This window comes from Pecten maximus, chromosome 17 (assembly GCF_902652985.1).
Source record: "Pecten maximus chromosome 17, xPecMax1.1, whole genome shotgun sequence".
NCBI lineage: Eukaryota > Metazoa > Mollusca > Bivalvia > Pectinida > Pectinidae > Pecten > Pecten maximus.
Genome location: NC_047031.1, coordinates 14,662,709 through 14,688,715, shown reverse-complemented (window position 1 = coordinate 14,688,715; position 26,007 = coordinate 14,662,709). Strand labels below are relative to the sequence as shown.

The window sequence follows — 26,007 nt, the reverse complement described above, 5'->3', positions numbered from 1 at the left end:
ACAAAGAAATGAAAAAAAAATAATAAAAAAAGGTTCCCACTAGTATGCCTAATCGCTAGGCGTCGAATCTGTGCTTTAGCGCATAGGCTATTAGGCGTGACACCCTCGACTTCGGTCCATGTTTTTGAAATACATATTTATTATAATTTTGTCAGTTTACATATTATTATCAAACCAGGAAATGTCGAATATAAAACGCTGACTAGGTCTACAGACAAAGACATATACATTTAGCTTAATATAAAACATTGCTTAGGTCCCTGCTAGATCTAGACATCCACTTCCCGCCAAACATTGTAAATCTCGCGTGATAATACGAGATCGAAACGAAGATGGCTGCCTGCATAAGCGGGATGAGGACCAAAGCAAATTAGCAATTTCCATCACTTCTCCGGACGCATTGGCAGTTTTAATTCGTATCACATGTGGACATTTTATATCATTTTTAAATATGATTCGAGAATGTTTCCAAATTGCATCATGTATGTAGGTCTGTCACTAATTTTATGACAAAGCAGGCTGTCTGATTTCAAGGCCTGACGCCATTTTCATACATCTGTAATATATTGTTTGGTACAATAGACCGGCTTCGAGATGGTGAAAGATGACTATAAACCCGGTGACAAGATATTTGCCAAGATGAAAGGCTTCCCCCATTGGCCTGCTCGGGTGCGTTGTTGAGTCTTCAATGATAATTATTTTGGTTTCACGTGTTTAAATATATATTTGTTACAGCGTAATAGAAAAAAAAGTTTTAATCGTTAACGATTGTATCATTGTTTCCAAAATATTATCATTTGTGTGTGTATGTTTAATTATTTACATAATGACAGATGGACTCATCGTACACATTAATTAAATGTCAATAATTAGTTTACCCCACCCACCACTCCTAGAGAGAAGGGGGGTGGCCGAGTTTCCTATGACCTACTCGAGCTTCCTGACACTAGACTTAGACATTCTGGCTGTGTCTGGTGTAGGGACAGATTGTACTACAATATGAAAGCGTGGGATTCTCCAATGTCATTCAGTGCTGCTAAATAAGATTTGATGCAGACAAAACATTTGACATGACAGGCACTACCAAAAAATTAGTCTACATCTGTTGTGGAATTGAGTGGTGTTATATTTCATGAGTAAGTTATCGTATCTGTATGACAGTAATATAAGACAGAACAACAATGACAGGAGTATATGTCTGTCTTGCTCTGAGGTCTAACCAATAGCTGAGGGCTTGAACATTAAAGGTATGAGGCCTTCCGGAGGATGACTTAACTACCCGGAATCCTCGGAACTGTACATGAAATAAAAATAAAACGGGTTTCACAACACATGTGGTACAGTGACAAAAAAAAATTCAGGGTAAGCAAAAAAATAAAGGGTCAGTAGGGTTAGTTGTAATACAGGTTTATTTTTGAGACATTTATTAAATCACAGACACTTATTTTGTCCATTATCAATGTTCTGATATGAATATTCCTTCTGCATAGCCCTAACTTTTCATTGTTCAAAATTTACTTCTCTATTCCTCTCAATTTTGCAAAATTTGTAGGTCACCAGACTAGATCCATTCCTTAGACATCATTGAGGCCATGAATCAATAAAACACTAATTTTATAAGTAACTATATATATGTATTGTAATGTTTTACAGATCGATGACCTTCCTGAAGGAGCTGTCAAACCACCCAAGGGGAAATTTCCAATTTTCTTTTATGGAACACATGAAACGTGAGTATATTTTTCTTATAAAAAATGAGGACATTTGGGAGATTGCTCAGGCCACTTTATGTGAGATCAGGACAGGGAAAATAACCAGCATCACTGGTCCTTTGGGCCAGTTGGATTCAATTAAACTGAATTAGTAGTACATAGTGTATATCTAAGACAAGAATAATAGATTTAAATTATCCTCAATTTTGTTGATGCGGAACATTTTTGTTCTGTAGACAAATGATCCTGTCAGCAGGAAACAACAATTTCTTTCCATGCATCGACAGACCCATCACGATTTACTGAACATTTGAAGGAATTAATATTATGTTGTTGTATTTTGTTTTTGAAGTGCTTTCCTTGCACCGAAGGATGTGTTTCCATATGAAGAAAACAAAGAAAAGTATGCAGTATTAAAGAAAATCAAAGGATTCAATGAGGGTCTGTGGGAGATCACAAATAATCCCAACGTCAAGTTTCAGGGAGCTGTGAGTAATAGTATTTTAGCCCACCATCAGATTACCACTATTCAAACCTCCCTGTGTCCGTCTGTAAACAATGTTTGTTATCGTTATTTGTCAGAAAACTAAAGGGATCTTTCTCAAATTTCATATGTAAGTTCCTCTTGAGAGTCTGTGGAAGATCACAAATAATCCCCACATCAAGTTTCAGAGAGATGTGAGTGATAGTATTTTAATGTGTTTTGGTCGAAAATTTCATATTCTGCAAAATTTAAGAAGCCAAAAATTTGCATCGAGAAGGAGAGTATATAGTACAGGTATTTTGGATTTTTTTGTTGATTCATTTGCCTACGTACCATTGTACTATACAGATTAAAATAAAATTCTGCTATTACTTTTATTCAGCTACATCATATTAGGAACATACTTTCCCTTTCTTCTCCCAATCGTCTCATTAATTCAATATTTTGTAATCTAGCGATTTCATCTCAGAAAATGAATTGGCTAAAAAATAGTTAAACTAAACTATACGATATTGAAATTTGAATGAGAAAATCTGAATTTTTAAAGTACTGTGTAACAGCAATCCTATAAGAGTCCTCTAGAGAGGAATGAATCATTCGGAATCCTTTGGTGAATGAGTTTGCTATAAGTGTATATTGATGACAGTACCCAAGGAGTAAGGGATGGGACCAAATAATTTCTTGACAAAAAAAACCCCAAACAAACACTTATATCTATCTACGATAGGGATTTGATATGCTTGCTTGTTTTAATTTTAATTTACAGCTAGGTTCAATTTTATCATTCATACTTTAAAGGACTAAAAGAAAATGCATGAAATGTTAGGATATACAAATTTAATTATGAAAATCTGAATTTCATCATTTTTATTTACAGCAAAGTTCAGACTCTGCTGAGGAGGAAGCTGAAGTTGATCAGGTGGAAGAAGAGAAGGAGGAAGAAGAGGAAAAAGAAGTTAAACCCAAAGGGAAAAAGGTGGAATAGTTTGTCATGTGATGCTAGAAAAGTAATAATATATATAAGAACTTAAATGAGTCTTCATTTCATGATATTTTCTGGCAAGCAAAATTAAAATTTCAAGATAAATTTCATAAAATCTAGCATTATAAACAAATTGATATTCTTTTTTTTCCCACAAACACAAGAAAACTTAAATTTTTAATGGTGTTAATATTGAAATGTGGAGGACAAAATCAAATGGATGAAGCCAATTTTGCTGTGCCAATTTCAAATCATGATAGTGCTGCAATAGTAAACCCTGCGGCTATATATATTGCGGTGTAAACGACACAGTTCGGTTCACAGTATTTTTTCTGGCATCACAGTATCCTCAAAGTTTTCCATATCGGACCGTTTCTGGTTTTCTGTCTGGTAATTAGTATTACCCAAAAACAGCATGGCAATGGAAACGGCTTTCGTCGAGTGACTGCTTAGAATTGAAAGAACTGCCTGCTTCATTTAAATCAAATATTGAGAGTATGTCACAATGGTTCCATATGCAAATATATTTCATGGAAGAATTCAATGGATAACCTGGCAGATTATGTGGTGATATAATTGCATGTATCGCATAATTAATTATGAATAGTATCCATCAATTTTTACAGCTCTAACTAGGTCATTCGTAAATGATGTACTTTAAAACATGAAAAGTAGATTTGAATTTGTAGATAAATTATTTTCTGTAATACTCGTGTGCATCTATTGCATATTTTGTAATGATGTTTCAATGGAATTGTCTTTGGTACATTATGTCTGTAGACGTATAACACTTTCAATGATGATTCTTATCCAGAATTGGATTATCTAATAACTAAATTTTGCCCAGAATATATCAATGTATTATAAAACTCTTGTTTAAATGACAAAAGATTCTATGCTGGAAATTAAACATTACATCAGTGAAACAATTGTTCTTTGGTTTACAGAAAACACCTGCCAAAGCTAAGGGACCACAAAAGAGGAAGAAAGCTACCACTGGGGTAGGTTGTTAGTACCACTGGGGTAGGTTCTTAGTACCACTGGGGTAGGTTCTTAGTATCGTTGATTATCAGGTAAAGAAGATTGTACATTGGCATGGAACTATTTTATTACAGCCAGATCTCTTACCCAAATTCTACAGTACATACTTAGTCGGATCTCCAATACCTCAATTCTATAGTACATACTCATTTCCTATATCCGAATTCTATGCTCAAGAGAACAAATATTTTCTCACATTAAATATACTGTACTGTAATAATTTGTTTATCGCCTCTTAGGGCTGTTCCTGAATTAAATGTGAAGGGGGTCAGGAGGCATTTATTTTTTTACCCTAACCACTCATACAATTAAATTTATTCAAAAGCAACCCTGGACAGCCCCTATACAATAGAATTTATGACAAATCCAACTACCCATACAATAAATTTGTCATTTCATGAACCCTAGATTAATTTAGTTTCAAAATTATAATTATTTGTCCAAATAAATAATGTTATTGGACTTTTTTGTACACACATATTTTCACTTGGTGAGTTGTCTTGCCTAAAATAGTCTAACAGCCACAAGTTTATATAAGTTACTGGCTAAAGCTGTACCATCTACTTGCATGTAATGCTGGCCATGTGTTAGGAATTGACATTTGTACTTTATTGACGAGAAAAAAACAATGACGTCACTCAAATGAACTTTGCTTGTCGCCAATAAAACAAGGCGATTCTACTGTTAATGCACATAGCACCGGATATTGTGCATTAATACCATATTATATACTTTAAGTCTGGGCCAAAGATCCAACGCTCTTCTGCCTAAGTCATGTGACCGCCTCATTTATGCCCTAATCATCTTTTTTTCTTTTTTCTTTTTTTCTGTTGCGTCAGTTCTCAAATTCATCGACCACTCGACCCCTCACAGTTAATTCATAAATCACCCTTAAAGGGAGAGATTGTGAGACCAAAAAAAAACACAACTTTGATTTTAAAAAGGCTTGCAATTACATCATTCACTTCTTTATACTTATACAGGGAAAACCAGCCAAGAGAGCGAGGAAAGAGTCAGCTGAAGAGGAAGATGAAGTAGCGGAGGAAGAGCCCGAGGAGGATGAGGATTTTGATGAAATAGCATCTCCACCCTCTGATAACTCAGATGATGAGGTTTGTATTTATACAGTAGTCTGAGATATGATAAAAAATTTAATTTTCACAGTTGTCTGAGGATTTCACCAAACGTCTTCAATAAATTGATTGGCCAAAAGCCTTTAGTATAAAATCATATCTGTCCTTATTTTACAACTAACGAAATGGCAAATTCAATACATTTGCTCTATATATTCTGAAATTTTCTTTCAGGTTAAAGTTTATGGTATGTTTTGATAAAAAAGATTTATATTTGAAAATCAATACCATTAATGCTTGCATATCCAAACAGATATTGATATGATATCCAAATATATCACAGAAGTGTGGAAATTAGCCAATCGGTATGACTTTAACTTACTTTTTACCCAAATCAGTTTGGTAATTAGCCAATCACTGCAATCAGAAGGATCATTTTACATCTAATAGATATTGATGTTGTGTAACAAGACCATACTGATGAATAAGACTTCTTTCCTTTGCACAGGATTTTGATTTTGAAGAGAAGAAACCCAAGGGTCGTGGTCGGCCAAAAGGGTCAACAAAATCCAAGGGAGGCAAATCAAAGAAAGTTGAAGATATGTCAGACAATGACAGTGAAAATGAGGAGGATGAAAAAGATGAAAAAGACGAGGAGGATGAAGATGCAGTAGAAGAAGAAGAAGAAGAAGAAGAAAAACCAAAGAAATCCAAGAAACCGGCTCAGCCTCGACGCCAGAGCAGAGGAGGGGGGTCTGCAAGCAAGAGAGGAGGTAGGGTAACAAGGAAATCTCTTGACCCTTGGCCCCTAAAATGAGGTCATTAATTCCATATATAGAATTTGCAATAATCTCACTTTATAATTTTTTGCTAGGAACTTTTCATCTGATGGTAAAACCTATTAGATTGATAATGATGATGTATCCAGGGAAATAGCAAAGAAAAAATAACAAACTTTACAGTAAGATTATATTTAATTAAAGGGCGTGCATCCACAGGAGCAGGAAGGAAGAAGGTAGAGAAAGTCGAGAAAATGGTATCTAGTGACAGCTCTGACAGTGACAGGTGAGGCCATTATTTGAAGTTTAAAATATATACCTGATCTTATTTATAACTCATTTTAAAGCCCAGTAATGAAGTTCAAGTTCTGGTGTGATGTATAAAGTAAAGCTGTGGCAGGTTGTAGGTTCAATTTTTTCAGTTTTGACATAAGTTTGTAGCAGTTTAATCAGCTTGAAAAAGATTCTCTTTGTTGTTTTTTTTTTGTTTTTTTTTACATAATTGTTTTAAGTCATTTCAGCTCAACACAGGCTCACTATTACCTAAAGCAATTTTTTTTTACTCCAGTCATAAGCTTTATCTAAAATAGAAATTCCTGGAAGAGTCTGCCTTTCCTGTTCTGATGTTGACTGGTGTCAAAATGATTTTGATTGGTGTATATGTTAGTTATGTTAATAGATGTGTATGTCACAGTGATTTTGATTGGTTTGTATATTACAGTGATGTTGATTGGTTTGTATATTAGTGATTTTGATTGGTTTGTATATTACAGTGATTTTGATTGGTTTGTATATTACAGTGATGTTGATTGGTTTGTATATTACAGTGATTTTGATTGGTTTGTATATTACAGTGATTTTGATTGGTTTGTATATTACAGTGATTTTGATTGGTTTGTATATTACAGTGATATTGATTGGTTTGTATATTACAGTGATGTTGATTGGTTTGTATATTACAGTGATGTTGATTGTTGATATGTTGCAGTGATGGATCAGATGATGGTGTAAGTAGTTGGAAGAAAAAAGATGTGGAAAGGAAAAAGGCAATGGAACAGAAAATAAAGGAAGCTGAGGAAAAGTAAGTCCACTATAGGTTCAGTGAGACAGTGGAAAGACAGGACGTTCATTTGTCCCATGAGAGAGTTTGTAGGAATTAGTGTGTACTTCAGTGTAATACAAGAACATGTCTATTTGACCTTTCAGTTTTATGATTTGACTTCTGGAATTGCAACTTAGAACCTAGAAAATAATAGAAACTCGGCAAGCCTCATGCTGACCAGCCCAACCCTTACACGACAGTTGAGATAGCCCTGTTCATTGAACAGATCCATGTTTCATTGGTTTTTTTTCACATAATTAAAAAACATGTAACACATTATAAGTTGTTGGGAAGCCTGACACACCATCATCAATGTTACCCATGAAGTGTGCATCATAATTGATAATGTTATTTAATCAGCTACATGTTGACGCTACATGAAATAATTATGCTATCCTATTACGAGGGTAGTCATAGTGTGTGTCAGCTGTCTCTCTCTCCACCCAGTGTGAGATTGATTTCCAATTCCTAGCAGCCCTGAGATCACCCTGTGAGGTATATAAGAACATTTATACTTGGGCCTTGATTTCTCAGTCAGTAGAGCGCCATACTGGCCCAACCTCAGGTAACAAGGGCCTTGATTTCTCAGTCAGTAGAGCGCCATACTGGCCCAACCTCAGGTAACAAGGGCCTCGATTTCTCAGTCAGTAGAGCACCACACTGGCCCAACCTCAGGTAACAAGGGCCTCGATTTCTCAGTCAGTAGAGCACCACACTGGCCCAACCTCGGGTAACAAGGGCCTCGATTTCTCAGTCAGTAGAGCACCACACTGGCCCAACCTCAGGTAACAAGGGCCTCGATTTCTCAGTCAGTAGAGTGCCACACTGGCCCAACCTCGGGTAACAAGGGCCTCGATTTCTCAGTCAGTAGAGCACCACACTGGCCCAACCTCAGGTAACAAGGGCCTTGATTTCTCAGTCAGTAGAGCACCACACTGGCCCAACCTCAGGTAACAAGGGCCTTGATTTCTCAGTCAGTAGAGCACCACACTGGCCCAACCTCAGGTAACAAGGGCCTTGATTTCTCAGTCAGTAGAGCACCACACTGGCCCAACCTCAGGTAACAAGGGCCTCGATTTCTCAGTCAGTAGAGCACCACACTGGCCCAACCTCAGGTAACAAGGGCCTTGATTTCTCAGTCAGTAGAGCGCCATACTGGCCCAACCTCAGGTAACAAGGGCCTTGATTTCTCAGTCAGTAGAGCGCCATACTGGCCCAACCTCAGGTAACAAGGGCCTTGATTTCTCAGTCAGTAGAGCGCCATACTGGCCCAACCTCAGGTAACAAGGGCCTCGATTTCTCAGTTAGTAGAGCGCCATACTGGCCCAACCTCAGGTAACAAGGGCCTCGATTTCTCAGTCAGTAGAGCACCACACTGGCCCAACCTCAGGTAACAGTAGTTTGATCCTTACTTAGGGCTATTTGTGTTTCTTTGATAGCCGAAATCACAGACTGTACTTTGTTATCGGTGTCGTGTTATTTAACAAGACATTTACCCAATTGCTCTGCTTAGCACTGGAAAAGGCTACTTTGTGTTCACTAGTCACCAACTTTTACCAGACATTCGGTCTGTAACTTAACCTGACTGTTGATGGGGCAGTAAAGTAAACAAATGAAAAAATACTTCAGTCATGATATGGAAGTCATTAGAATGAAAGACTCAGTGCCGTTTGGACATGAGATGGTATGGGGTCACACAGCATCCAGTAGACCCACCAGAGTATGTTTTTGACTTCCGAAAATAATATCTCACTCTTGAAATTTCAAGGACATGCCTATTTATACATATGTTTTCTCAGATTTCTGAGAAATAGTGATTTGACTTCTGATATTGCTAAAAACCGAGGGTCAACTGGATGTCCTGGGGTCACATGGCCCACTACTTGGGTTTTCTCCAGTTTCCTTTTCCTTAACACAGTTCTATCCAGAACAACAAAAGTTAATATTACTTGTTTCACAATTATTGTAAAATCAATTAAATTTAAGATTTAAATACGAGTTATTTGATTTTTTGTAGGCGTTTAAAGGAGGAGGCAGAAAGAATACAGAAAATACATGAGGAGGTTGAGAAAGAGAGAGAAGAACGGGAGGAGGAAAAAGCTGTGGAAGATGAGGTGAAAACAAAGAAGGCATCGCCAAAACGACCAGCCAAACCTGCAGCTAAACGTAGGAGTAAGAAAGAGGAGGACACAGAGGTAAGGACAGAATGATGGAATAAACGAAGATTTAAAATGTCTGACTGTAGGGACAGAATGATGTAATAAACAAAGATTTAAAATGTCTGACTAGGGACAGAATGATGTAATAAACAAAGATTTAAAATGTCTGACTAGAGCAGAATGATGTAATAAACAAAGATTTAAAATGTCTGACTGTAGGGACAGAATGATGTAATAAACAAAGATTTAAAATGTCTGACTGTAGGGACAGAATGATGTAATAAACAAAGGTTTAAAATGTCTGACTGTAGGGACAGAACGATGTAATAAACAAAGATTTAAAATGTCTGACTAGGGACAGAATGATGTAATAAATAAAGATTTAAAATGTCTGACTGTAGGGACAGAATGATGTAATAAACAAAGATTTAAAATGTCTGACTGTAGGGACAGAATGATGTAATAAACAAAGATTTAAAATGTCTGACTAGGGACAGAACGATGGAATAAACAAAGATTTAAAATGTCTGACTGTAGGGACAGAATGATGGAATAAACAAAGATTTAAAATGTCTGACTGTAGGGACAGAATGATGTAATAAACAAAGATTTAAAATGTCTGACTAGGGACAGAACGATGGAATAAACAAAGATTTAAAATGTCTGACTGTAGGGACAGAATGATGTAATAAACAAAGATTTAAAATGTCTGACTAGGGACAGAACGATGGAATAAACAAAGATTTAAAATGTCTGACTGTAGGGACAGAATGATGTAATAAACAAAGATTTAAAATGTCTGACTAGGGACAGAACGATGGAATAAACAAAGATTTAAAATGTCTTAACCTTAGGAAAAGGATGATGGAATAAACTTCCAAAGATTTCCAAATTAGAAAATTTAATATATTGAATATGTTTTTTCTTCAAAATTTATGGAATACATGCATCTTGGTTTTCATTGTTGATCTAGTATCCTCTAAATTTGATAATTATACCCCCGCAACGAAGTTAGGGGGGGTATACTGGAATCAGGTTGTCCGTCCGTCCGTCCGTCCGTCCGTATGTCTGTCTGTAGACACATTTTGTCCGGACAACTCCTCCTAAACTGATGAACCGATTTCAATGAAACTTCACAAATATATAGAAGAACATGTGTAGATGTGCATGCCACTTTATTTTTCTCAAAATTATGGTTGCTATGGCAACTGGTCACTATAAACAGGTTTTCTGATAAGAACCATAACTTTAAGTTTGTCCGGACAACTCCTCATAAACCGAAGGGCCGATTTCAATGAAACTTCACACAAATATAGAGGAACATGTGTAGATGTGCATGCCACTTTATTTTTCTCAAAATTATGGTTGCTATGGCAACTGGTCACTATAAACAGGTTTTCTGATAAGAACCATAACTTTAAGTTTGTCCGGACAACTCCTCATAAACCGAAGGGCCGATTTCAATGAAACTTCACACAAATATAGAGGAACATGTGTAGATGTGCATGCCACTTTATTTTTCTCAAAATTATGGTTGCTATGGCAACTGGTCACTATAAACAGGTTTTCCGATAAGAACCATAACTTTAAGTTTGTCCGGACAACTCCTCATAAACCAAAGTGCCGATTTCAATGAAACTTTTCACAAATATAGAGGAACATGTGTAGATGTGCATGCCACTTTAGTTTTTAGCCCACCATCATCAGATGGTGGGCTATTCAAATCGCCCTGCGTCCGTGGTCCGTGGTCCGTCCGTCCGTCCCTCCGTCCGTCCGTCCGTCCGTCCGTCCGTAAACAATTCTTGTTATCGCTATTTCTCAGAAAGTACTAAAGGGATCTTTCTCAAATTTCATATGTAGGTTCCCCTTGGTGCCTAGTTATGCATATCACATTTTGAGACCTATCGGAAAACAACATGGCCGACAGGCAGCCATCTTGGATTTTGACAATTGAAGTTTGTTATCGCTATTTCTCAGAAAGTACTGAAGGGATCTTTCTCAAATTTCATATGTAGATTCCCCTTGGTGCCTAGTTATGCATATTGCATTTTGAGACCTATCGGAAAACAACATGGCCGACAGGCAGCCATCTTGGATTTTGATAATTGAAGTTTGTTATCGCTATTTCTCAGAAAGTACTGAAGGGATCTTTCTCAAATTTTATATGTAGATTCCCCTTGGTGCCTAGTTATGCATATTGCATTTTGAGACCTATCGGAAAACAACATGGCCGACAGGCAGCCATCTTGGATTTTGACAATTGAAGTTTGTTATCGCTATTTCTCAGAAAGTACTGAAGGGATCTTTCTCAAATTTCATATGTTGGTTCCCCTTGGTGCCTAGTTATGCATAATGCATTTTGAGACCAATCAAAAAACAACATGGCCGACAGGCAGCCATCTTGGATTTTGACAATTGAAGTTTGTTATCGCTATTTCTCAGAAAGTACTGAAGGGATCTTTCTCAAATTTCATATGTAGATTCCCCTTGGTGCCTAGTTATGCATATTGCATTTTGAGACCTATCGGAAAACAACATGGCCGACAGGCAGCCATCTTGGATTTTGACAATTGAAGTTTGTTATCGCTATTTCTCAGAAAGTACTGAAGGGATCTTTCTCAAATTTCATATGTTGGTTCCCCTTGGTGCCTAGTTATGCATATTGCATTTTGAGACCTATCGGAAAACAACATGGCCGACAGGCAGCCATCTTGGATTTTGACAATTGAAGTTTGTTATCGCTATTTCTCAGAAAGTACTGAAGGGATCTTTCTCAAATTTCATATGTTGGTTCCCCTTGGTGCCTAGTTATGCATAATGCATTTTGAGACCAATCAAAAAACAACATGGCCGACAGGCAGCCATCTTGGATTTTGACAATTGAAGTTTGTTATCGCTATTTCTCAGAAAGCACTGAAGGGATCTTTCTCAAATTCCATATGTAGGTTCCCCTTGGTGCCTAGTTATGCATATCGCATTTTGAGACCTATCGGAAAACAACATGGCCAACAGGCAGCCATCTTGGATTTTGACAATTGAAGTTTGTTATTGCTATTTCTGAGAAAGCAATGAAGGGATCTTTCTCAAATTTCATATGTAGGTTCCCCTAGATGCCTAGTTATGCATATTACCTTTTGAGACCAATCAAAAAACAACATGGCCGACAGGCAGCCATCTTGGATTTTGACAATTTCAGTTTGTTATCGCTATTTCTCAGAAAGTACTGAAGGGATCTTTCTCAAATTTCATATGTAGATTCCCCTTGGTGCCTAGTTATGCATATTGCATTTTGAGACCTATCGGAAAACAACATGGCCGACAGGCAGCCATCTTGGATTTTGACAATTGAAGTTTGTTATCGCTATTTCTCAGAAAGTACTGAAGGGATCTTTCTCAAATTTCATATGTTGGTTCCCCTTGGTGCCTAGTTATGCATAATGCATTTTGAGACCAATCAAAAAACAACATGGCCGACAGGCAGCCATCTTGGATTTTGACAATTGAAGTTTGTTATCGCTATTTCTCAGAAAGTACTGAAGGGATCTTTCTCAAATTTCATATGTTGGTTCCCCTTGGTGCCTAGTTATGCATATTGCATTTTGAGACCTATCGGAAAACAACATGGCCGACAGGCAGCCATCTTGGATTTTGACAATTGAAGTTTGTTATCGCTATTTCTCAGAAAGTACTGAAGGGATCTTTCTCAAATTTCATATGTTGGTTCCCCTTGGTGCCTAGTTATGCATAATGCATTTTGAGACCAATCAAAAAACAACATGGCCGACAGGCAGCCATCTTGGATTTTGACAATTGAAGTTTGTTATCGCTATTTCTCAGAAAGCACTGAAGGGATCTTTCTCAAATTCCATATGTAGGTTCCCCTTGGTGCCTAGTTATGCATATCGCATTTTGAGACCTATCGGAAAACAACATGGCCAACAGGCAGCCATCTTGGATTTTGACAATTGAAGTTTGTTATTGCTATTTCTGAGAAAGCAATGAAGGGATCTTTCTCAAATTTCATATGTAGGTTCCCCTAGATGCCTAGTTATGCATATTACCTTTTGAGACCAATCGGAAAACAACATGGCCGACAGGCAGCCATCTTGGATTTTGACAATTGAAGTTTGTTATAGCTATTTCTCAGAAAGTACTGAAGGGATCTTTCTCAAACTTTTTTGTAAGTTCCCCTCGGTCTGTTGTTCTGCATATTGCATCTTTGGACCAATAGGAAAACAACATGGCCGACTGGCAGCCATCTTGGATTTTGACAATTGAAGTTTGTTATAGCTATTTATCAGAAATTGCTGAAGGGATCTTTCTGAAATTTCATTTGTATGTTGCCCTCTGTGCCTCGTTATGCATATTGGATTTTGATACCAGTCAGAAAACAACCTGGCTGACAAGCAGCCATCTTGGATTTTGACAATTGAAGTTTGTTATCGCTATTTTACAGAAGGTACTGAAGGGATCTTTCTCAAATTTCATATGTAGGTTCCCCTTGGTCCCTGGTGTTGCATTTTGGGACCAATCCGAAAACAACATGGCCGACAGACAGCCATTATTGCTAAATCTTAAATTTTATATATAGGTTCCCCTTGTTTGAAAAGTACTAGAGGGCTGTTTCTGAATTTACACAGATTAGTAAGACTTAGAGGAAGGGAAAAGTAGAGAAAAGATCAATCTGACATGGAACCTATAAAGATCATTCAATGGTGGGCGCCAAGATCCCTCTGGGATCTCTTGTTTTTTTTTGTTTTTTTTTTTAAATATGGTTGCTATGGCAACTGGTCACTATATTACTGGGTTATCTTATTAAGCCTTCCATTTCACCATTGCAGATCGCGGGGGTATTAGTCAGCCATCTTGGCGACAGTTCTAGTTTACTTTGTCAGGGAAATTTATTCTAAATATGCAAAGGTCATTTGGTGATGAAAAGTACCCCTACACATATCATGTTCTGATGTTTGTAGCAAATATTTTTCCAACTGGGACTCCAGATTTGGAAACAGGAACTACCAACAGAAATGATGTAACTCAAACTGTGCCATATAGAACACATTTTCTACCACACCCACACTGATAAGAATTTTTCTCCTGCATGCACAGTGCCTAGAATTTCTTTATTTCTTGAGACGTCTAGAAAATATGAAGAAGCAGTGGCTCAGTTTTTCACTGGTAACATTTTCAGTATATTATTTGATTGATTTTTTTGATTTTCATTCTTTTTAAATTCTTCAAATCAAGTACTTGATATTGATGATTTACAGGATAATAAAAAAGACAAGAAGAAAGGGAAGACAAAAAAGAAAAAGAAAATTGAGGATTCTGATCACGAAAGTGACAATGAAGAGGAAGATGTGAAAAAAGAGGTGTCTGAGGATGAAGAGGAAAAAGATGTGGTTGTGGAGGATAAAAATAATTCTGAGGGGGAGGAAGAGAAGATGGAAGAGGAAGAAGAAAAGGAGGAAAAAGTCGAAGTGAAGGAAGAAGTTGATGGTGATGAAAAAATAGTTGTAGATCAGAGTGACAAGGAAAAGGAAAGTGATGAGAAAACAAAAACTGAAAGTGACAGTGAGGAAAAAATAAAAACTGAAAAAGGTTCAAAAGGGTCCAAGTCAGATTCTAAATCTAAGGAAAAAGCACAATCCAAGGAAAAAACAAAGGAGGTAATATCACAGCTTTGTATTGTTGTCTAAAGATGTTTATTGTTTGCATTCATTTTTCAGCTCATCTGGTTTGAAGGACCAGTGATCATGAAACTTATGCCATGGTTCAGCATCCATCGTCCGTTGTCTGCCAAATTTTCCTTTATATCACTACTAGTAATGTACTGAATAGGTTTTGACCAAATCCTTCGGGGAAGGGGAACAAAATTTGGCACCAAGGGCAGGAGGGATGGGGCCCAATAGGGGGAATAGAAAAAAATCCTTTAAATCACTATTAGTCATATTAATGGATCTTGTCCATATTAAATCTGAAGCATCCTTCGGTGAATTAGAATCAATTTTGTAGAGTCTGACTCCAAGAGGATTAAGTGGAAGGGGCAAATTTTGTAAATAATTTTAAATTAGCAAATCAAACAAATTAACAAAGATGTTGAAATCTCAACTTATTAGTGACTAGTCATAGCTCACAACCGATACCTAACACTAGTCATAGCTCACAACTGATACCTAACACTAGTCATAGCTCACAACCGATACCTAACACTAGTCATAGCTCACAACCGATACCTAACACTAGTCATAGCTCACAACCGATACCTAACACTAGTCATAGCTCACAACCGATACCTAACGCTAGTCATAGCTCACAACCGATACCTAACACTAGTCATAGCTCACAACCGATACCTAACACTAGTCATAACTCACAACCGATACCTAACACTAGTCATAGCTCACAACCGATACCTAACACTAGTCATAGCTCACAACCGATACCTAACACTAGTCATAGCTCACAACCGATACCTAACACTAGTCATAGCTCACAACCGATACCTAACACTACTCATAGCTCACAACCGATACCTAACACTACTCATGATCATAGCTCACAATTGAAGATTAGGCCACACCATATTAATCAGTTGTTCGTCGGGAATCCCGCTCCAAAAATATCAAAGTCGAGAAAAAAATAAAAATAATTTTTTCCCGCACCTCCGAAAAAATCGTCAAATCCGGATTTTTTTTCCGTTTTCCGACTTCTTTTTCCGGTTATTACAACACATTTCGACGCTTGAAACGCCGACCCAAACAAGCGTTTCGTTGATACCTGATGCAGAGATGAAAAAAAATGGCGGAAAGGCTCCGGCCTAGCACGAGGATAGTTACTCCAATAACATTAGAGGTTTTTCACGACAGGAAACTTTTGACAGGCTGTCATGAAACGATATCCACCAATGTAATCAGGTGGAATAAGACCTCATATACGTATAGGAGTAGAGGATAGTCTGCTGTAAATTCTTGGAATAGTATGGGTATTTTTATAGTAAGTGTACAGAGGGGGTCGGGTGCACTAATGTAAATACAGCGATCGAAGCGGAGAACAATGAAACGTTTTATGACCTTTTTATCCGCAGTATTAACTACCACCTTGGTTTAAACAGTATTTTATTATCAATGGTATATACAATACATGGGTCATTATATACAATAATTGGAAACTACCACCTTGGAAATTTTTTGTAATGTGGTAACAATCAAAGTATTTATTTTATTTTGAAGAATGATATTTTTTGTTAAATAAGGTCAGTACCTATGTGATATTTTTTTTATTTGTATTCCATAATAATAATCAGAAAATGTGGAATTATTTTATTCCAATTTCATCATTTCACAGTTGTCCTCTTAGTATTAGGGCTATTCCATTAAAATATCTAAATGACCCCAGGATTCCAAAACAATTCACCTCTGTCCATGGTTAGATTTCGCTCCAATTACTTCTGTGTATTAAAATTAATTAAATAAATTCTTTGGGTGGTACCCCTAAAACAAACTGGACTCCTGGGGTAGGGTAGATGTTTTACTGGAAAAGCCCTTAGTTTTACTGTTAAATTAATACAAGTCAATTATATTTGATAGATGCTGAATTCCCAGCCATATACATTTTAATGATTGTGTTTCTAATATGCCAATTTTCTGTTGTTTTATATGGTATTATTATTTTTGTTCCAGATAATTATATATGATATAGTGATTTTGTTTTTTCTGTGCCAATTTTCTTTTGTTTTATACATTATTTTCTATTATACCGGTATTTGTTCCATACAAATGAGAGAACTGTGTTAAGTTTGATTTGATCAAGTAGATCAGGTATTAAATTGTTGTTGGATTTTACATACAATTGTTTAGTTATTTGTGTATGAAATCACTTCATGATATACATGTACTTGAATTGATCACAAATAGACACAAACATCTGTTCAATATGGTATTCAGTTTATTTCCAACATTTAATGAAAAAAAAATAATGGAAAAAAATATCGCTCGCACATCATTTGAACGCTTCGCCTCTTGAAATCTCTAAATCGAAATTTTTTGCTAGAAAAAAAAATTTCGCTCGCTCGCCCCAATTTTTTTTACCAGTTTCCCGAAGAACAACTGATTAATTTGGTGTGGCCTTACTGGAACAATTTAATGTTTTCTGAAGTTTACAACAAGTTACAACTCATGTGCATGTCAGTCAGCTGGTGTCAAAGGCCACTTTGTGCTATTCTAGTTAATATCTACCCAATAGGAGAAATCCAGGTTTGTTTAACAGGAATTGCCCAAATGTTTAAAGTAGTACCATATGATAGCTGCATTTACTCCACAACCCATCATGAGTAGAACTGCTTTGTTCAACTTGTCCTTGTAGGGTATTTATATTACAGAATAGCCCTTTACAAATTTTCTGTTAAAATATTGATTTAATTATCTTATTTCATTAGCAGGAAGATAGAAGACGGGAAGAGGAGAGGGAGGAGAAAGCTAGGGCTGAAAGAGAGGCAGAGAGAAGACGACGGATTGAGAAAGAAAAGGAACGGGTTAGGAAATTGTAAGTATTGAGATTGAAAATAAGAAAAAAAGACTGGTGTGATAAATAAAAGAGGTCTTAGCTTATGAATTTAGGTCGTTAGTTCAGACATGATAGTAATATGCTGCATATAAAATATCATTTGTGTAAAAATAAAATTCTTCAGTCTTATAGGTAATAAGTTTTATAAAGTCAGACAACTAATTTGAAAATTGTAGATACCCATGTCTGTGACGGCTGATGTGCTTAAACATTCTTCTGTTTTTCAAAAATAGACATGACAAAACATTTACTTGAATCTTCCAAAAAATTAGCTGAAACTGATACAATTGACCTATAAAGTGTTAAATATTTAACTACTATGATCCTACAAGAAAAAGTTTGACACAAAATCAATGTATGGATTGAACTTTTGACCACAACACAGATTACGCCTGAGGTCACGTGACCACAGGTAAATCCACCTGGCGTGTCTCAGTCCTACTGAGGAAGATCACAGTAGTGGTTGAAATATTTAGGTTGGTAATCTATATGTTGTGAGCAAAAGTTCAATCCATTTGTTGAGGATCAAGAATAATTTACTACAGACAGATTAAAATTCTAAAGTATTGCTAATCAGAAATTGAAAAACGAGTGTTGTTATAAACCTAAGTAATAGAACGCAGCTTGAAATGAAACAGAATCACCAACTTATTGGACAGAAAACTCAAATTAACCGTACTGAAGTGTCTATTATGTCGGCTTACTTTGTACCACCTTCACAGTTCCATCAGGATGCACAGAAATTAACTGTATAAAACTAAGGAAACTCAGTTGGCAAAATGGATTCTGACATTAAATAGTATTTTGGTTGTTAATTAATTCAGTGGTAATTAAAATCACTTTTTCTACAATCAGTTTTAATGTCTGTTTTCAGTAAAGAAAAGGAAGAAGAGAAGGAGCGGAAAAAACGTGAAAAATATGAACAGAAGAAAAAAGATAAAATCAATTGTAAGTTGGTGAAATGGGATTCCTTTAGTAATATCAGTCTGAAGTTTAAGAGTTATTCCAGTAAATTATGTTGTCCATTGAAAGACTCCAGAAATATGCAATTCTATCCAAGGTGGGCAAGGGAGAACATTTTTCGAAATATATGGTACTGTATGAAATAATTAACTTTTTTGAAAGTTTAAATAGATGTATGGCCGGCCAGGAGTACAACCTTTTTGATAGATACTTAATTGGAATAGCCTATTAAAAAACAACTTAATTATCATGTTATAACTCTGTATCCATAGTTATTTTTAGTAAAGTCAAATGCCAAAAAAATAATAATTGATTGTTCTAAAATAAGTCCACCATGGCTATGAACTTTACAACCTTGAAGCTGTTGACAGATATTGAAATGTACCATTCCTTGGCCAATTCAGCCACTGTAGAAATTGAGTTTCTTGCAGTTATTCAAACGGAGACCAAACTAGTAGCTATGGACAAAGAAATCAAGAAGTGTGTCCAGAAAGATTCTGTGGTAAGTCTGTTTATATCTGACAAGATTAGAAGACAGCTGTTTATCAATTCATCGTCATCTGAAAAATGTAAAAAGTGACTTTTAGCTTCCGAGTTAATTTCTAAATTAAGTGAAAAATGGCAAAGTAAGTGAAAAACGGCAAAGTAAGGGCCTGATATATTTCTGGGTCAGTTTGTTAGTGCTATTCCAAAATAGTGTGGAATGGGTGGGAAGAACTTGTATGAAATTCAATTGGTGGTGGAGTAAATTCTCATTTTGCTAATATTCCTTATAATTAATATGTTTTGATATTTAATGAGAGATATGGTCTTTTAAGAAAATCCTCCTACCCGTCCCGCACGGATAATTTTAGAATAGGCCTTAATGAATTATTGTTTTTCCAGGATGTGGATAAATGTCTCGCCATTATGGATGATCTCAACAACTTACCTGTCAACCAAGTGCTACTGAAGAAAAATCCAGACATCATGAAAACCATCAAAATGGTAAAGATTGTCATAACTTCCCCAAGATTTATTTGTTTGATCACAGGTGTCTGCATGTGGGTAGTATTTATAGGGGGGAGATTAGTCCCTTATTCTACTTTATCAAGAAGTCGGAACACTTGAAAAGTCTTATTACTTTTCTGTTAAATCTGACTAAAAATATCAAATTCAAATATACTTCAGTAATATACCCTGATTAAGAGTCCTTAAATATCAATGCATGTTTTCCTTTTTCGTGTGACAATGATTTGAAGATCAGAAAAAAATGGACCAAAAGCAGTTGTGCTTACAGATGATGTATCAAAAAACAGTTCTAAGATAGATAACATACTTCTATTCCACAGTTAATTCATTGTCCTATCTTCAAATGTTACACCTTGTTGGTGAAGTAGAGTAAGAGCCAATGTTTTTCCCTATAAATACTTACTAGAATCCTGTGGTTTGTTACAAGTTTGATAATGTTAGTTCTTTTGATTTGGCTATAGCTATCCAGTAGTAACAATTAAAACAAAAAGAGTTATCTCCCCTATAACTTAATGTGAGTATGAACCACATTATACCCTGGTAATGTTAGATAATCCTGATTTATGACTGGATTTGTTTAGTCTTTATCAGTTTGTCTGTCTATTGATGTTATTAAGGGGAATTTGAGACAAATAAGGTGCTTGACTAAGTTTTTATGCCTTTCTGTAATGATCTGTAAAGATTTTTTTTCTGTGATTCAACGATCCTCCATTTTACCAGCATTTTGAAGAAAAGTGATGTATTTTTCACAGAAATTATGAACTGACTATATGATTTTTACCTTCAAGGTATTGATTTGTTCACAATTTATCTCTATCCTCAAAAAAAATTAAAAATTGAACACCTTCAAAGTGTGCTAGCAAGCTTAATAGTTTACAACTGAACAGAAGATTTTAAAAAGACTTTCGTATTTAATGTACTTTGACTAAACAGCTTAAATATTGATCTAATTCAGAATCTAATTTAAACTATTAATTCCTGATTTTCCTTTTTCTTTAGATTAGAAAATTTAAAGGTAGTGACAGAATTCGGAAAAAGGCAGAGCTTATTTATCACAAATTCAAGGGTTTCTTCCTGGCTGGAGATGTAGAAATGGGCACGCCGGTAAGTAACAGACCACAAGTAGAGGGGCTCATTCATCTTTATTCATTAAGTAACGAATGACAGGCAAAGGTATCACATCTATAAAGTAATAAACAATAGACAATGTTCTTCATTTATAATGTAACCGACCACATATTAGATTAGTTCATTGAGATGGTCGTTGAACAAATGATGAAACTGCATATTTCTCATTAGTTACTGGTGATCTATTTGAAAGTCATGAATCGCATATATATGGCCATCAAATAAGTCATGAACCACTAGGGCCGGGACGATGCACTGGTGGATCGCGATCACTTTCTCTACGATACCAATATCGATCCAAATGTAATTTTACAATACCTATATCGATCCTGTGTCTTGCTATTGTTGTTTATTTGTTTAGTACATAAATGCATTTTCTTCGGAAAGACTTGAATTCAAATTAAATGATAATTGTCGAAAACAAAAGTGTTATTGATTTCCTGAAAACTGGAGCGCTACTCTGAAAGTGTACAGTTAAATGATTAGTCGAGGCCAGCTGCAGTAGGCCAATCAGAAAGCGTTTGACAAGTACTCGTTCACATCAAACCAAACATCATGGCAAACAACTCGGGGTAGCTTTGTAATTGCCTCTCGGATCAAAATCTATGGTTTCTTCTATGTATCGTGATACGTATCTGATTGGGACATCACTGTATCGTCCCAGCCCTATGAAGCACATATGTTTGACCATCAAGGAGACTTGAACCACAGTCTATTGTCCACGTATAGATAATGTGGGTATAGTTGCTCTTTTATGTTGTATTGTGTTTATTTTCAACATTTGCAGACAACGCCAAAGGACTCTGGACACCGACGGCATCATCACAAACAGGTGGAAGTAATGAAGGAACGTGAAAACAAAGAAAATGAAATCTCGCAACCTATAGGTAGGCTTTAAAATATCAGAAACTAGGTCTTAACTATCGTTCACCTCTTCTGTAAGGGGGCCTGAAAGTGATAAAATAAACTAACCATTCTATATATAGATTACTTCAATTAACATCAATATCATTTCAATTATGATTCTGAGGATTCTGAGTAAGCACTGTTCCAAAATTATATGTGTAGGAGGTATAGGAGGCACTTTTTCAAAACCCCACCACTCGTCAAATAATAAAACATTAAGTTAAACGAAAACTAGAAAAAATGGAGCTGTACTCCAATACCCATTAATTTTCACCCCTCTATGGATAATTCTGGAATAGCCCTAAGAATAACACTGTTAAGTTGTCTTGGTTTATTTTTTCGGTTTCTTCCAACACTCGGTTACAAGAAAGCTACTCAAACATTTATTTTCTAGTTATTTCTTAGGGGATTTGAGAATGGGGGCACTGTCATAAAATAAGAGAAACAATTGTTAACATTTTTTCTGAAGATTAGAAAAATAGCATCAATTTCATTGTCATGGTTTCCATATAATTTCACAGAAGAATAACATTCAGTTGTACAGTTAAAAGACTTTGTTGTCACTTTAAATGTAATTGTCCAATTGCAAAAATTTAGGTAGAATTTGAAAAAAATACAGAACAGACTTTCAGTTTGGAAATAGGCCTTATATTGGACCCTATCATCACTTTGGAAGGTCACTAGAATTATATGACTGGATAGGGGTGTCCTGCTGGGTGTCTTCGGCAGTGAGGTTTTACTATAAATCGGCAAAAGTTCCGGTCTATCACAAGGAGACTTAACACGAACATACCGCAGCCTCCCAAAACACACATACGCACTCACCACACGCATACATGTTGCACGCACGGGAGGCCGTCCTTAAATTACCTTAGCTGTTGATAGGACATTAAACAAAAACCAAACCTTAAAGTGTAAAAGAAAGTGTAATAAAATAGGAATTGTAACAGAAATTCTCATATCTTGTTTATACAGATAACACAGACTCTCTGCCAGCCCTGCCTGCGATGGTGCCTGAAGTCGAGGGTGACAAAGTGACTGTGGACGGAAGTGGGGACTCTGAACCGGTCAATAGTACAGAGGATCTAAACAATAGGCTAAGCGATAACGGACTAGGGGAGACAACTCAAAGTGAATCTGTAGCCCAATCTAATGACATGCAAAATAACAGTCCTATACAGACAAACAATACAGTGGAAGAGCCATCATTAGATGGTGGAGGGGGGCAAACAGATCAGCCTGCAATACAGGGTGATGCTGTAGGAGGGAATGAAACAGAAGAGCAGAACCCACAAGGTTTAGGCTTTACTGTTGGACTAGGGGAAACTAATCAGTCAGCTTTTTCATTTGGCTGGGGTGGTTCGGATCAGCAAATTCCAGGTTTAGGTGGACCGATTGTTGTAAGTAGAGCGAATTCACAAACATTACCAGGATTATCTGGTAGTGGGAGGATAACAGAACAGCCGTCATTGCCAGGTATTTCCGTAAATAACAATAGTGCTCCTGGTGTTAATCTCAGTGCGGACTTAGAAAAAATCAGTAGTGTACTCGACAAGATGGACGAAATGGACGATGAGGAGGACAATCAATTACAAGTTGAGGAGGCGAATAAGACAGAGGAGAAACTAGTTCTGTCGGGGGTGGAGAGTATTTCTGGGGACAGCGGGGATGATATGGATATAGATTCACCAGAGGATGGCGGAACAGACAAAGGAGAGAAATCCGAGGGTGGTAGTCAGTCTGACGATCTCTCTCATTCCATGCAACAAGCAGCACAGGAGGCTGCAAAGTACTCGGCTCAGGCGGAGTTCCCGGATGACACAGAAGATATGATGGAGGATCAGGTAGGTCTCCTTGTCTCTGAAATAATATTACAATACACTGTGGTATTCTGATCATTTAAGGATGTTGTGCTGGCTAGTATTTAGGGCTTTAACAGCAAGACATCTACCCCACCCCAGGACTCAAGATTTGGTTAAGGGGTACCACCTATTGAATGTTATTCATTAAATAAATTACAAAGTAATAGGAAGGTATTCCAACCATGTATAGAAGTGATTTATTGTGGAGTCCTGGGGTCAGGTAGATATTTTAATGCTATAGCCCTTACCAGAAAGCCTTGTTGAGAAGGTAGGTGTAGTCAGTACACTTCAGGTTTGAGGTTCCTTGATAAACTTGAAAAGGCCTTGATTCCAGCTGGTATCCGCTTTGTAAAGGCATGAATTTTATCTTTGGCACTGGTGTAAAGCTTGGAAAATTAATTTATAGCCTAAAAAAAGGTAAATTTGAATTTTGCTCTTCACACGCATTGTATGTTTATGAAATGTAAATGTTATTTTGAAAGATTCGTTTAAAAATCTAAATCACACAATATCAGCAAATTATAAAATAATACACATTAACCTATTTGTTCTTTGAGCATGAGATCAGTTAGTGATATTTACTCTCTCTTTTAATCTTAAACAGGAATTTTTTTATAGACTGTAAACCTGTTGCTATTAATTATGTACTAGAATTTGAATGCTGATCTTTTCGATTTGAACTTGTGGTTTCTGTTTCCCAAAATAGCCATGGAGTAACAAAAGCAGGAAACAAAATATTAATATGCGACATGTGATTTCTGTGTGTAATTTATTGATGTAGTCACCAGCTACAACAGCCTCAAAATAACCTTGATTCATTTTATGACCTTTACAGTGTTGATGGGCCTTTAAGAATGTAGCAATAATGATTATTGATAAATATAAGCGAACAAGCTTTTGATATGAGTGACATTTGATATATGTATATTGTTGAGAGGTAGCCACTAGCTACTACAACTTAAAAATGGACTGGCTGCTTATAAGGGCAATGGTAGACTCAGCAATCATTTCGATAGGCGACATGGATTTTTCTTCCCCAACACAAAGGTTTTTACTTTGACAAGTTGCCTTTAAGAATTTGAACATAACTTGAAGATTTGGATAATTTCTGTTGACCCTGAAATTTTAGCAATTCAAAAGTCAAGGGTCAAACATGTGCCAAATAGACATGTCTCTTCTATCCCAAGAGTCAAATCTGATTTTTGGGAGTCAAAAACATACTCTTAAGTGTCTACTGGATTCCCTGTAGGTAGCCACCAACTACTACAATCTCGAAATAACCTTGCCTTGCTTATTTAGGTAATAAATCCAGCAAATAGATTTTAGATGTGTCACATGATTTTGATGAGGGGGGAAGGCCTGACCTCTTACATTTAAGTGTGAGAATTTCATCGTGAACTTTCGGATTTTGATTTGTGATTTCTGTTTTACAGGAGAGGATAGATCTGGACGCAAGGATTGCAGCAATTATAAAGGGAACAGAAACATTCTCAGCACAGTCTGTGTACGATCCTGCACAGGCTCCGTTTGAGTCTGGGTATCCGCCTCCAGCAAAGACGGACAAAGTGAAAGAAGTGGAGGAAAAACCAACGGTGACCAAGGAAACAGAGGAAGAATCTTCAGAGGATAAAGAATCGGATTCTGAATCGGATCCGGCTATGGACGACGATGAACTCCATAGTTTGTTAGGTGTTTAGTGAAGTGACACGTTCTAGTAATGTCTCGGTACTGGCAATTTTATTTGTGAGATGTTGATGCGATTCTTCTGAGAAAAAAATATTTTAAATGACAACACTGTGTCCTTACAAAACAATCGTGTATCTGGACGGAATTTCGTTGCATTGTTTGCCATGAAAAATTGTGTTCCGGGAGTATTTATGCTTCTTACTTCAACATTATGTATTGTAGTTCTCAGAGAGAGAAAAAATAGTGAACGGTGTGTTTTCTAGAGAATCCGCAAACTGGATACAAGTTTACAATACTGGATGATAATTTGGTTTTGTGATAATGGAAACAAATCGGATCATGGCATTATATGACAGACTTGTGGGACAGATATCTGAACCAGTTGCTGTTAACTGTTTAACAATTCCGTAAAACATAGTTTTAAGGAAAGTACATTTTAAATCTAGGATCTTCATCAAATCATTCATCAAATTGAAGGAAGTGGTCAAACATGTGAATGTTATCATGTTTTTGAAATTGTGTATTTATACTGTATTAAATAAGAATGAACTTCT

At 36.4% G+C, this 26,007-nt stretch overlaps 1 protein-coding gene across 2 annotated transcripts; it reads left to right on the top strand.

Moving 5' to 3' along the window:
* The first annotated feature begins 310 nt into the window (after nucleotides 1-310).
* On the top strand, nucleotides 311-26,007 carry LOC117316027 (hepatoma-derived growth factor-related protein 2-like). Of its 2 annotated transcripts, none has more exons than XM_033870523.1 (19): nucleotides 311-669; nucleotides 1,654-1,730; nucleotides 2,065-2,200; nucleotides 3,074-3,172; nucleotides 4,126-4,179; nucleotides 5,203-5,331; nucleotides 5,801-6,065; nucleotides 6,276-6,357; nucleotides 7,060-7,152; nucleotides 9,191-9,368; nucleotides 14,603-15,001; nucleotides 17,773-17,876; nucleotides 18,772-18,845; nucleotides 19,292-19,362; nucleotides 19,746-19,847; nucleotides 20,871-20,975; nucleotides 21,787-21,886; nucleotides 22,881-23,749; nucleotides 25,201-26,007. In XM_033870523.1, the coding sequence occupies exons 1-19, from the start codon at nucleotides 595-597 to the stop codon at nucleotides 25,462-25,464; spliced, it is 3,276 nt and encodes a 1,091-aa protein (XP_033726414.1). In that variant the 5' UTR covers nucleotides 311-594; the 3' UTR covers nucleotides 25,465-26,007. The 2 variants fall into 2 exon arrangements, with proteins under 2 accessions (XP_033726414.1, XP_033726413.1); XM_033870522.1 differs by having other exon boundaries at nucleotides 17,770-17,876.